The sequence below is a fragment of the Peromyscus eremicus genome, unplaced genomic scaffold (genome assembly GCF_949786415.1).
Source record: "Peromyscus eremicus unplaced genomic scaffold, PerEre_H2_v1 PerEre#2#unplaced_106, whole genome shotgun sequence".
In the NCBI taxonomy this organism is placed as follows: Eukaryota; Metazoa; Chordata; class Mammalia; order Rodentia; family Cricetidae; genus Peromyscus; species Peromyscus eremicus.
Genome location: NW_026734345.1, coordinates 393,170 through 406,901, shown reverse-complemented (window position 1 = coordinate 406,901; position 13,732 = coordinate 393,170). Strand labels below are relative to the sequence as shown.

Genomic DNA, 13,732 nt, shown 5'->3' with positions numbered 1-13,732 from the left:
TTTTTTGTTTTGTCTTATTTTTTTCTTCTCTTACTTTACCCTATTAGTTTCTTTGAGTATATACAATGACTAACACTTTATGTTTTGATGGGATTGAGAAAGTGCAAACAAGTGGGTCTCTGATTCATCTGCCTTTTTGTGGCCTCCTTTCCTTCTGTTTGTTTGTTTTCTTCAATCTAATGTGTTATTTTTTTTGTTTTACCTTAGTATATTTCATTTTAATGTAGTATATTATATTATTAACCCATAGAAACTGTTCATTTTCCAGTAATCAACAGAAAGGGTTTATTTTCTGGAGTGTGTGTGTGTGTGTGTGTGTGTGTGTGTGTGTGTGTGTGTGTGTGTTGAGTGTATTGTTATGTGCATGTGTGTGTGTATAATAGTCCTTGGAGGCCCAATGAAGCCATTGATCCCATGGAGCCACTGTTAGAGGTGGGTGTAAACTACATTTTATGATGGTTGTGTATTGAACTCTGCCACTTTACAAAAGCAGTACATGACTTTGTGTGCTGAGACATCTCTACAGCTTCTGTAATATTCTGCAGTATCTGTTTATTGAAACATCCCTCTCGCTCCTAAGTTCTACTTCTCTAACTCCCAGGATGCATCAGAATTCTATAGTCTTCCCCCTACAAGGGGTAGAATTGTATTGCCTTCATCTGCAAACATGAGGTCAAAAACTTCCTTCAGTTTCTCTAATAATCAATTGCTGTAGTAAGATATCAAAAAGAAACCTCTGAGTTAATTTCAAATCTTATTACATATTAGAGACAAAGAGAACACTTCCACTCATCACTAATGTCCAAAAGCCAAGTCCTGTAAAAAATAGGTGGCTGAGTGGAAGGATATGGGAGACAATATAGATAAAAGTAGTATACATGACACTGATAAACAACACCATTAGAAGAAACAGTGAGATTCACTAGCTAATAAATAACCTTGCATTGTATCCTAATAGGTGGTTCTGTACCAACATTACATTTGTCAGGTAAATTTATGAAATGTGAGTTCTGGAAAATGTTTTCTCCCTTAACTTTTGTAGAGAATTTCTCTCTGGTCTTAACAAAATGATGTAGCACTTGGGAACAAAGATGCATCCCAGCAAGCCAGCACTGGAGGCTAAGATGGAGAAGACCTCCACAGCCACCATGACCTTGCCCTTGGTGCTATGGTAGACAGGGAGAAAAGTGACCCAGACACTGCAGAACAACAGCATGCTGAATGTCAAGAATTTGGCTTCATTGAATGTGTCAGGGAGATTCCTGGCCAAAAAAGCCACAGTGAAGCTCCCCAGGGCCAGAGAGCCCAGGTATCCTAAGACAGAGTAGAAAGCAGTTACTGAGCCCTTGTTGCACACAATGATGATGTGGCCATGCTCAGAGTGTGCATCAATGTCAACAGAGGGAGGAGAAGTTCCCAGCCAGATTGCACAGAGAATAATTTGGATGATGATGCAGATGGGAATGATGTAGGTTGGTGCCCCTGATACCAGGAGCCACTTCATCCTTCTTCCAGAAGTATTGACTTTGAAAGCCAAAACCACAGTAATTGTCTTGGCCAACACAGTGGAAACAGCCACAGTGAATGAAACTCCATATGTTATTTGCTGCAGGATGCAGGTGACTGAGTTGGGATGGCCAATGAAGAGCAAGGAACAGAGGAAACAGAAGATGAGGGAGATGAGCAGGATGTAGCTGAGAGTGAGGTTATTGGCCTTCACAATGGGAGTGTCTTGGTGCTTCACAAAGATTCCAAGAACCAGAACGGTGAATGCAGACAAACCCAAGGTCATACTGGACAGAGTCACCCCCAAGGGGTCATCAAAGGCCAGAAAAGTCACATCTTTGTACAGGCAGTGGTTCTGCTCTGCATTGGCATACTGGTCCTCTGGACACTTCATACACTGATCCGTATCTGAAGGAGAAAGCAAAAGTATTGTTAGTGCAACTTCAGCATTTCTTATGGACAGGCCACTCCAGTGTATTTTGGAAACTTTACAACATCCACATACTTTATTGATAAAGATTTAATTGAGACTTTTCTGAAGAGCAGGGCTTCCATTTCATACTGCCTATCTTCTTCAAGGACAAACACAGATCCTATTGATACACTATAACATGAACTTTCCTGTCTGAATTAGAAGTAATGCCCTCAGGAGAGATGGAGACTCGGTCTTATCCAGGATGAAACTTCTTATAGCTTTTTTTATTACCATATGATCATCACCAAACACATGAGTAGGTGAGCAACAACAAATTGAATCTATTGTGTGTGTGCGTGCAAGTGCATATGTGTGTGAAAGCAGTAAATGAAAAATAGCTCATGAGTTTGAGAGATTTTGTTGCATGTGATGTGTGGGAAATAGAATTGGGAGAGAGGGAGGTTTTCTAATGATGTAGGAAATTCTCAAGGAAAATTAATTAAATATGATGCCCTTAGTTGTGTCCTCATCAGGGAACAGGGACACTAAAAAGTTTATAAAATGAAATAATCCTAGCATTAAGGTAGAAAACTCTATACATATATAACATCCAGAAGTCTTGTGTCTTATATCACCACCTTTGTGAGCACAGAGCACCTACTTCCTTCCCTAATTTCCTCCTATATGAGACAACTGTGGGGACTTTCCCCCTGGGTGTTCTTGGGGAATGAGGGATAAGAGATTGAGATAGAAATATAGAGGCAGATAGAAAAAAGAGAGAGAGAGAGACAGAAACACAGGATAGCCTCAGAGGAGCCTACATCCTAATCCACCAGCCCAGAACTTTATTCCAAAGGGCTTTTTATATCAATGCCAAAGAGGGTGGCAAAAGACATCTGCCTTACTAGATACAACTAAATGTAGACCCTACCAAACACCTAGTACCCAGGCCCGAGGTCCAATCATCCTCTTATGCAGCCATGCTGGTAAATCAAGCTAAGATAACATTAGGAAACCTCTGTGGACTCCAACAGACCTGGGTTCTACTAATGTACTCAATTGTGAAGGAGTTATTGGTAAAACAGCATGAACAAGACATGAGAACTCCCAAGTGAGAGTGGTAACACAGAATATTTAAATTGAACAGTAATACCCCATTCATAAGTTGTAATTTCCACCACAGCAAGTAAGGGAAATGTGATTGTAATTGTCCAAAATTGTGGATAATAATGGAGAGTAATAATGTGCTTCCAGAATTTTAAGTCATTCCATGAGTAAAACCAACGTAGTATTTATGGCCAGCTATGATTACATTTTTTTGTTTGTTGTTCTTTATGGGGCTGGAAAGATGGCTAAGGTGTTAAGAACATGGTCTGCCCGTACAGGAGGCTTAAAGCAAGTTCCCAGAACATGTGAAGTACCATATTACTACCTGTAACTCTGGTACATAGGGCATCAGATGCCTCCGGTGGCCTTCACATTGACCTGGCCCTGTATGGACTTACTACTGTCTACATACGCCTAATTCAAATATTCATAAACATAAAGTTTTTGTATATTTTTTGTTGGTATATAATAATATAAATGCCTTTTATACTTATTATCTTAAATCAATTTTATTACATTCTGTTTATTTTTTACACATGTGTGTGAGTGTTGTGTGTGTGTGTGTGTGTGTGTATGTCTGTAAAGTGCAAATTGTCAAGAAGGCATCTTGTAGGAGTTGGCTCTATGTCATTTCAATGGGCTTCCTGCAATGAGTTCAGGTCATCAAACTTATGGCAAGAAATTTACCTGCTAACTCTTCTCATTGACCATAAATATCTTTTTTTTAAGATTTAGTTATTTATTATGTATACAGTGCTCAGCCTGCATGTATGCCTGCACACTAGAAGATGGCAGCAAATCTCATTATAGATAGTTGTGAGCCACCATGTGGTTTCTGGAAATTGAACACAGGACCTCTGGAAGAGCATCCCATGCTCTTAACTGCTGAGAAATCTCTCCAATGTCCCAAATGTCTTTTTGAAATGTTCTTTGCATTATAGACAATGACTGGCAATAAAAATCAAAAACAATTCTAGACTCTCCTTTGAATTTGGCCATCTCCAAATCAATAGCCAGTTGACTTATATGGATTGTGTATGCCAAACTATCATTGGAATAATTGTGACTGTTTCTTTTCACTACAAAACTATTTTATCTATATTATTGTGACAATCATTGCTACTGTGTACAAAAATCTTAAGTGGGACACCTGTCTGTCTCTACATCAAGTGTCCACACTTTTCCACATTTTTTTGATATGATATCAAGTGCTGTCTTGTGTTTAGCTGTTTCTAGTAATTTTTCCCACAGTTACTACTTTTTAGTCACCACATCCTACAATGGCATCAGTCTCAAAACTCTCTGAGAATATCCCTCACATGGAAGTAACAGCACTTGCATCATCCCAAAGTTTCCTTAGCAGGCTCCCATTGCAGCCTTATCGTACCAATGTGAATTCACATCTTCATGCTGTCTTCCTCACTCACCTGTCAGCTAAATGACAACACAAAATATTAGCCATTCATCAAATGCTGTATAAACAGCATGCCCACCACCACACAATACTTATTTACCATCACAATACACGGTGATTCAATATTTCTCTTTGTCAGCAATGTTGTGGGCAGTGGCAAGAACAAGTTGTATAGGATTCATGATTTCAGTGGCAGGAGATGACTCAACAGTTAAGAGTGCTTGTCAGTAGCACAGACACAAGTGGGACCTCCTGAAACTGAGAAGCTTTGTAGAGCAAAGGACACAGTCAATAAGACCAAATGACAGCCTACAGAATGGGAAAAAAATCTTCACCAACCCCTCATCTGACAGAGGGCTGATCTCCAAAATATAGAAAGAACTCGAAAAGCTAGACATCAATATACTGAACAATCCAATTAAAAAATGGGCTACAAGGCTTAACAGAGAATTCTAAACAGAAGAATCTCAAATGGCTGAAAGACATTTAAGGAGTTGCTCAACATGCTTAGTCATCAGGGAAATGCAAATCAAAACAACTCTGAGATACATCTTACACCTGTCAGAATGACTAAGATCAAAAACACTGAAGACAGCTTATGTTGGAGAGGATGTGGAGCAAGCAGAACTCTCCTCCACTGTTGGTGGGAATGCAAACTTGTACAGCCACTCTGGAAATCAGTATGGCAGATTCTCAGAAAATTGGGAATAAGTCTTCCTCAAGACCCAGCTATACCATTCTTGGGCATATACCCAAGAATACTCCACTTTACCACAAGGACACATGCTCAACTATGTTCATAGCAGCATTATTTATAATAGCCAGAACCTAGAAACAACCTATATGCACCTCAACTGAAGAATGGATAAAGAAAATATGGCACATATACACAGTGGAGTACTACTCAGCAGTACAAAACAATAATATCATGAAGTTTGCAGGTAAATGGATAGAACTAGAAAATATCATCTTGAGTGAGGTAACCCAGACTCAGAAGGACAAACATAGTATGTACTAACTCATAAGTGCATCCTTAATGTGATGGAAGGGATGGCCAGACTGCAACCCACATCTCCAGAGAGGCTAGCTAACAGGGAAAGACTAGGAAGGACACATGGATGACCCTGTGAAGGAGAGGTGGATGAGATCTACATGAGTTTACTGGCGGGGGGGGGGGCAGAGGTCCAGGAGTTGGGGATGAGAACATAGGGAAATGGGAGGATCAAGCTGGAACAGGAACATAGTGGGAGTGCAGGAAGGAAGATATCATGATAGATGAGGACATCATGGGTATAGGAAGAGGCGGGGTGCTCAGGAGGCTCTCAGGAATTCACAAGGTTGACCCCACTTTGTTCTGCTGGCAGTAATCCAGAGGGTCCCTGGACCAGTCAGTCTACTCTGGTGAGCCGCCTAGCAAATCACCTAGCTGTCATCATAGAGCCTTTGTCCAGTGACAGATGAAGGCAGATACAGAGATCCATGGCCAGGCAACAGACTGAGCTCCAGGAATCCAACTGATGAGAGAGAGGAGAGATTTTGCCAGTGAGTTATGTCGAGATCATGATGAAAGGACTTGCAGAGATGACCGGCCACATTAGTGGAAGCCCATGAACTGTGGACTAGTGGCTGTAGAGCCCACATCAGACTAGACTAGGCCCTCTGGATACAGAAGATGATTATTTGGCTTGAACTGTTTGGGGGGCACCCAGGAAGGGGGATAGGGATCTGTCCCTGGTCTATGGGCAGGCTTCTGGAATCTCGTGCCTGTGGTGTGACACCTTGCACAGCCTTGGTGCTGTGGGAAGGGACTTGGACCTGCCTAAGCTCAGTGTGATGGGCTCTGCTGACTCCCCATAGGAGACCTCAATTTGGGGGATGTGGGGATGTGGGGTGGCTTGGGAAGAGGGCTGGGGGTGGGAGGATTGAGGAGAGGAATCTGTGGATAGTATGTGGAGTGAGTAGAAAATTTCTTAATAAAGAAAAATGAAAAAAAAAGGAGTGCTTACAGCTCTTTCAGAAAACAAGGGTTTGGACTCAGCATCCATGTGGAAGCTTATACCAGTGTGTAACTCAAAGTCCAGGGGCTTGTATGCACTATTTTGGCCTCCACAATCTCCTGCACATAAACTCACACAGGAATACAGACATACATTCAAGGAGGATAAATGAATAACCAAATACAAAGACTCATGACTCCAATCTAGTCTACATGTACCTCTACAGGGATATAATCATTCGGACAATATAGTGTAGAATTTCCTCCCAGGGCTGTTTGATTTTTTCAAAACACTTGCTTTTACAAAATACTACCAGCAATGATTATACAGTGAGTGAAGGGCATATGTGAAAGCACAGGTTGTTATTTATAAGGCCAACAGTCAACATCAAATTAAATGAAGAGAAACTCTAACCGATTCCACTAAAATAAGGAATGAGTCAAGGCTGTCTGCTCTCCCCATGCTTATTCAATATACTACTTGAAATTCTAGCCAGAGCAATAAGAAAACATAAGGAGATTAAGGGGATACAAATTGGAAAGGAAGAAGTCAAGCTTTCCCTATTTGCAGATGACATGATACTATACTTGAGTGACCCCAAAGATTCAGCCAAGGAGCTGATACAGCTTATAAACACCTTCAGCAACATAGCAGGATATAAGATCAAATCAAAAAAATCAGTAGTCATCCTATATACAATTGACAAACAGGCTGAGAAGGAAATCAGAGATACATCATCCTTTACAATAGCCACAAATGACATAAAATACCTTGGGGTAATACTAACCAAGAAAATGAAGGACCTATATGACAAGAACTTTAAGTCCCTGAAAAAAGAAATTGAAGATGTCAGAAAATGGAAAGATCTGCCATGTTCATGGATAGGCAGGACTAACATAGTAAAAATGGCAATTTTACCAAAAGCAATCTACAGATTCAATGCAATCCCCATCAAAATACCAACACAATTCTTCACAGACCTGGAAAGAATAATACTCAACTTCATATGGAAAAACTAAAAACCCAGGATAGCCAAAAGAATCTTGCACAATAACACAACTTCTGGAGACATCACAATCCCTGACTTCAAGCTCTACTATAGAGCTACAGTAATAAAAACAGATAGATACTGGCATAAAAATCGACATGTGGACCAATGGAATCGAAATGAAGACCCTGACATTAATCCACACACCTATGAACATATAATTTTTGACAAAGAAGCCAAAAGTGTACAATGGAAAAATGAAAGCATCTTCAACAAATGGTGCTGGCATAACTGGATATCAATGTGTAGAAGGCTGCAAATAGATGCATATCTATCACCGTGCACAAAACTCAAGTCCAAGTGGATCAAAGACCTCAACATAAATCCAGTAACTCTGAACCTGATAGTAGAGAAAGTAGGAAGTAGTCTTGAACGCACTGGCATAGGAGATCACTTCCTAAATATAACACCAGTAGCACAGACACTGAGAGAAACAATCAATCAATGGGACTTCTTGAAACTGAGAAGCTTTTGTAGAGCAAAGGATACATTCAACAAGGCAAAGCAACAGCCTACAGAATGGGAAAAGGTCTTCACCAACCCCACATCTGACAGAGGGCTGATATCCAGAATATATAAAGAACTCAAGAAATTAGACAACAAAGTGCCCAACAGTTCAATTAAGAAATAGGCTATAGAACTAAACAGAGAATTCTCAACAGAGGAAGTTCAAAAGGCTGAAAGACATTTAAGGAATTGCTCAACATCCCTAATTATCAGGGAAATGTAAATCAAAACAACTCTGAGATACCACCTTATGCCAGTCAGAATGGCTAAGAACAAAAACACTGAAGATTCCTTATTCTGGAGAGGATGTGGAGCTAGGGGAAGTCTCCTCCACTGCTGGTGGCAATGCAAGCTTGTAAACCACTTTGGAAATCAATATGGTGCTTTCTTAGAATATTGGGAATCAATCTCCCCCAAGACCCAGCTATACCGTTCTTGGGCATATACCCAAAGAATGCTCAATCATACCACAAGGGCACTTGCTCAGGTATGTTCATATTGGCGTTGTTTGTAATAACCAGAACCTGGAAACAACCTAGATGTCCTTCAACTGAGGAATGGATAAATAAAATGTGGTACATATACAGAATGGAATACTACTCAGTAGAGAAAAACAATGACATCATGAGCTTTGCAGGCCAATGGATGGATCTAGAAAAAATAATCCTGAGGGAGGTAACCCAGACTCAGAAAGACAAATATGGTATGTACTCACTCATAGGAGGATACTAGATGTGGAACAAGGATGTCTGGACTGCTACTCACAACACCAGGGAGGCTACCTGGAAAACAGGTCCCCAAGAAGACACAGGGTTCCTCCAATGACGGAGAAATGGATGCGATTTACATGAACAGCCTGGACATGAGTGGGGGAAATGAAGGGCGAGGGTCGAGGGAAAGAGAGCTTGGGGGAGCGGGAGATCCCAGCTGAATCAAGAACAGAGAGGGAGAACAAGGAATAACAGACTATGATAAATGAAGACCACATGAGAATAGGAAGAAGCAAAGTGCTAGAGAGGCCCACAGAAATCCACAAACATACCTCCACAATAGACTACTGGCAATGGTAGAGAGAAAGCCCGAACTGACCTACTCTGGTGATGGGATGGCCAAACACCCTAATTGTCATGCTAGAAACCTCATCCAATAACTGAGGGAACTGGATGCAGAGATCCCCGGCCTGGCCCCAAGTAGAGCTCCAGGAGTCCAATTGGCGAGAAAGAGGAGGGTTTGTATGAGTGAGAATTGTTGAGATCAAGATTGGAAAAAGCACAGGGACAAATAGCCAAACGAATGAAAACCCATGAACTATGAACCAATAGCTGAGGAGTCCCCAGCTGGGTCAGGCCCTCTGGATAAGTGAGACAGTTGATTAGCTTGATCTGTTTGGGTGGCACCCAGGCAGTGTGACCGGGACCTGTCCTCAGTGCATTTGCTAGCTGTTTGGAACCTGGGGCTTACACAGGGACACTTTGCTCAGCCTGGGAGGAGGGGACTGGACCTGCCTGGACTGAATCTAGCAGGTTGAACTCAATCCCCAGGGGAGTATTTACCCTGGAGGAGTTGGGAATGGGAGGGGTGGGTTGGGGGAAAGTTGGGGGGGGGAAAGGGTAGAGAACAAGTGAACATATCCGTGGCTGATATGTAAAATTAAATTAAATTATAAAATAAAATTTCAAAAAATACTGCCAGCAATGATTTTACAGTGAGTCAAGGGTATATGTGAAGGCACAGGTTGTTATTTATAATGACATTGTTATTGATCACATACTTGTAAAAAAAATTAGGAAAGGAATAGATATTATTTGTGCTACAAAAGAGACATAGGACTTAGTAGGTCCCCAGACCCTCCCTAGCTCAACTGACTCCATGATAGAAGTACCACTCAGACTATAAAACTCACCACCTAGCAGCACCACCTGCCAAACTGAAGTAAAGGCCCAATCCATCACAGTCCTTAAAGTTCTAGGAAAGTCTCAAAATGTACTGACTTTGCTTTTTAGCTTCTGTGGAACTGCTTTTGGCTCATTGTTCTTGGTAACTGAAGTATGTCAACCCAGAACATGATTCTTTTGCTTCATATCTCACCCTGAGAAAGGCTCAGTGCTACACTGGGGTTGTGCACATCAACTGTAGTTGACATCTAGCTAATGATGACTTTATTTGGCTTAAACCTAAGTCTGAGCAGTCTTCTTTGGTGAATACCACACAACAGTGCAGCACCCTTCCAGGCCCCTTTGAAAGTGCAGGGTGGATAGCAGAAGAAAGTCAATCTGAAGGATTTCTCCCCGCAGTAAACACTTACCTGTCTCATTGGAAATCTCATTTGCTGGGCAGGGGGTGCAATCAAAACAGCAGGCTGCCATTCCTTCTTGATGGATTTTTCTGAATCCAGGGGGACAATCAACACTAAACATAGCAGAGGGCATCTGAGGAAAAGCATACAGATGCTGGGCCAGGAGTTTGACTACTCCTTCAATAGTTATAGCATCTCATCATGTTGAGTAGCTAACAAGTTTTCTTTCTATACATGACCTGAGTGAACACATTTCTTTCAGTACTTTGTACAAGTCCACACATGAATATATGAGAATAAATTGATGAAGTGTTGAGGTGCATCTGAACTACTAAAAGTTCAGGAAGATCTAGGAGTATATGTTGTATCACCACTGGAATGCCTGAACTGAACAACCCACCCTCCCACTGTGTATCTTAGCTTTGTCAACTTGACACAAAGCAGAGATACAAGAAAAATGAGAAACGTCATTGAGAAATTGTCTCTGTCTAATTGGCTTCTGGCCATATTCATGACCTATTTTTTTTTTAGTTGCCCATTAATTCTGGGAAGCATCACCACACTTGGTTCCTTTTCTGAATTTAGTGTAAATGCTTTGAGTTTCTCTCCATATAGTACAATGTTGTCTATGTTTTGTCTTATACAAAGATATTTTGTCAGGAAATGTCCTTTTTTTTTCAAGGGATTTTTTTTATGTTTCTTTGTTTGCTTTCTCTGAAGGGATGCTGGACATTGTTCAAGACCTTTTCTCTATCTTTTTCAATGAGCCTACAATTTTTTCCTAGCATATATTTATGTGACATATTTTAATTGATTGATTTGCATATGTTGAACCAGCCTTACATCCCTGTAATAAAGTCATCTTGTGCATAGGGATTTATCTTTCTGATGTGTTGTTAAGACCTGTTTGCCAGTATTTACGTGAGAATTTCTCTATCCATGTTCATTGATTAGAGTACAATTTTCTACTTTCTGATTCACTGTACCTGGAATGGTCTTTTTCCTTTACTGCGAAGACTATTCTTTTTTATGAGTGCAGTGTTTACCTACTGAGCAACACAGTATTGTTTTTTTTAAAGTTCCTTGTCTGTGTCCTTTGATTAGAGAGTGAGATTCTTCAAATTCAGTTATTAATGAAAGCTATTTGGTGATTATTGTCAGTTTGTGTTTTTGTAAGTTTTGATGTATTTCAAACCATTGCTTTTCTGTCTAATGATATAGTATAGTCTACACATTCCGGTGACATCTACTGTTTATCTTAATATTCAATGTGAAGGAGTGTGACATGTAAAGACACTCTGGAAGTGTCTTCCTTAGTGATGTTGCAGTAGCTATATATCCCTGCAATTTGTGTTCACCATTACAAGTTTTTCCATCTTCCTGAAATTATGAAGGACAGCTTTGATGGATATAGTAATTGAAGTTGGAAATTTTGTGTCTGTTTGAAACATATAATTGATGCTCTCTCCTTTTAAAGTGTCTATGAATAAAGCTACTGTGATTGTGATGGAGACTTTCAATGAAATTGATCTTCTCTCTTGTAACCTAAAATTCTGTTTTATTCTGCCTAACTCAGATTTTAAGTAATATTCAAAATTCAAAATATCCTTTTTCAAAATCTGTCTGTTTGGCACTCTGACTGCCTCCTGTATCTGGATGGCCATATTTCCCCCCAGCATTTGGTAAAATTTTGGCTGTCATTTTAATAGAAATACCTTTGATCCTTTCACGTGTTGTCCTGCTCTTGTGCCTGTACTTTCTTAATTTGGTCTTTTATTGTTGTCCCCTAAGTCTCTTGTGTTTTCTTCATCCTCCTTATTGTTTTATCTTTGTCATAGTTTGAATTATAAATCATCTGTCTTCTTTCAAGTCTCGATAGCCTGTCTTCTACTTGAGATATTCTCTTAGTAAGACGTTTTATACAGTTTGTTATTTGAATTGTGGTGTCTTTCATTTTCAGAATATTAGTATGAATTCTTCATCATTATTGTACCTTTATTGAATTTTTGTCACATCTTCACTTTATTTCTTCTTATTTGCAAGTGTTTGTGATATAATTGGATTGTCTTTAGAGGTGATTTTTTTTGCTCTTTGATTTTTTGAACATTCTTACACTTATTCTTTGCAGCCTTTGTTTAGTATGTCATTGGTTTCACTGTCACATATGCCTATGATTGTATCATTTGAAGTCCCGCTGCCTCACTGTTTGCAAGTTTCTTTCCTGCATTACGATTTGCATATCTGGAATATGGTACATATTGGGTTGATTTTCGTCCTGCCTACCCTTTTGGTTAATGTTTTTGTAATGTTCCTTCTAGTTAGGCCTGGTGGTGATTTCATTGCTTGCCTCTGATCTAGTGAGACAGGCAAGTAGCTAAAAATTCATCCCATTTGCTCTGTTCTCTGAGCATAATTTTCTCATCACTGTGAAAATAGAATACTAACTCTTGATTCAATTCTATTTGAGCAACTTGAAATATCACTTCAAATTAAGTTTGCACACTTTCTGGAAGTAAACCCCTTTCAAATCCAAAGCACAACATTGTAGTAGGCAATGTAGTTCAGATACTATAAAACCAGACACATCAGAATCAATACCTATAATATATCTGGGGACACATAATGGGATATTCTATTTACAAATTTTCTCAAAGCCAAATTATGATGACTATGAGTGCCTGTCAAACCGGATAAGGAAACAATACAAATCTTTTTTATTTGATTGTTTATTTCTTTGTTTGTTTGAATGAGTTATGCAAGAACTAAGGTGCAAAGAAATGCTCTTCTAATGAAAGATTCCTTTAGAAGTTATGATTCAGGGCTGGAGAGGTGCTCAGCAATCTATCACACTTGCTGTTCAATCCCCCACTCCTACACTTAGGCTCAAATTTGTATTCAGTTCCTCAGTATCTTAATCCCTCTCCAGGCATAGTTAGATACCTCATACTCACATGGAACACAGATATATACAGGCAAAACATCCATATACAAAAAAGTAGTTTCAAAAACAAGTTATAATTAATAAAATATCTAAGGTGACCCCTGAAAATGTGATGTATTGTTAGAGAAGTGAGGAATTTAGGACCTCCTGGTCAAAGTGCTTCATTAAAATTATAGAATATACATTAATGACTTGCATATCTATTCCTAGTTCCAAATCTTTCCTTACAATTAGTTTCAGTTTCAGTCTTTTCAGCATGCAGATTAGAGATTCAACAGAAGAGAAGAAAGGCAATGAGCAGCAATCAGAATGGTACCAAGAGAATATTGATAACTTTACAGGGCTTAATAACAAACATTGGTCATATCTAGTTTTATATTTGTTTATAAATAAGAGAGTTTCTGATATGATAAAACTATATCATATGTGTGGCTTAGATTTTCAAAAAATTATTTAAAAATCATATTTTTAAAAACTGAAGTGAAGAAACATCATATAGAA

At 39.5% G+C, this 13,732-nt stretch overlaps 1 protein-coding gene across 1 annotated transcript in view; it reads right to left on the bottom strand.

Moving 5' to 3' along the window:
* Positions 1 to 887: 887 nt before the first annotated feature.
* LOC131901527 (vomeronasal type-2 receptor 116-like) overlaps positions 888 to 13,732 on the bottom strand; it is a 28,104-nt gene continuing 15,259 nt past the window's right edge. The window contains exons 5-6 of the mRNA XM_059252642.1: positions 10,300 to 10,423; positions 888 to 1,914 (exon numbers count right to left, since the gene is read on the bottom strand). Of these exons, the coding sequence (XP_059108625.1) occupies positions 995 to 1,914; positions 10,300 to 10,423 (1,044 nt within the window). The 3' untranslated portion in view covers positions 888 to 994. The remainder of the gene's footprint in view (positions 1,915 to 10,299; positions 10,424 to 13,732) is intronic.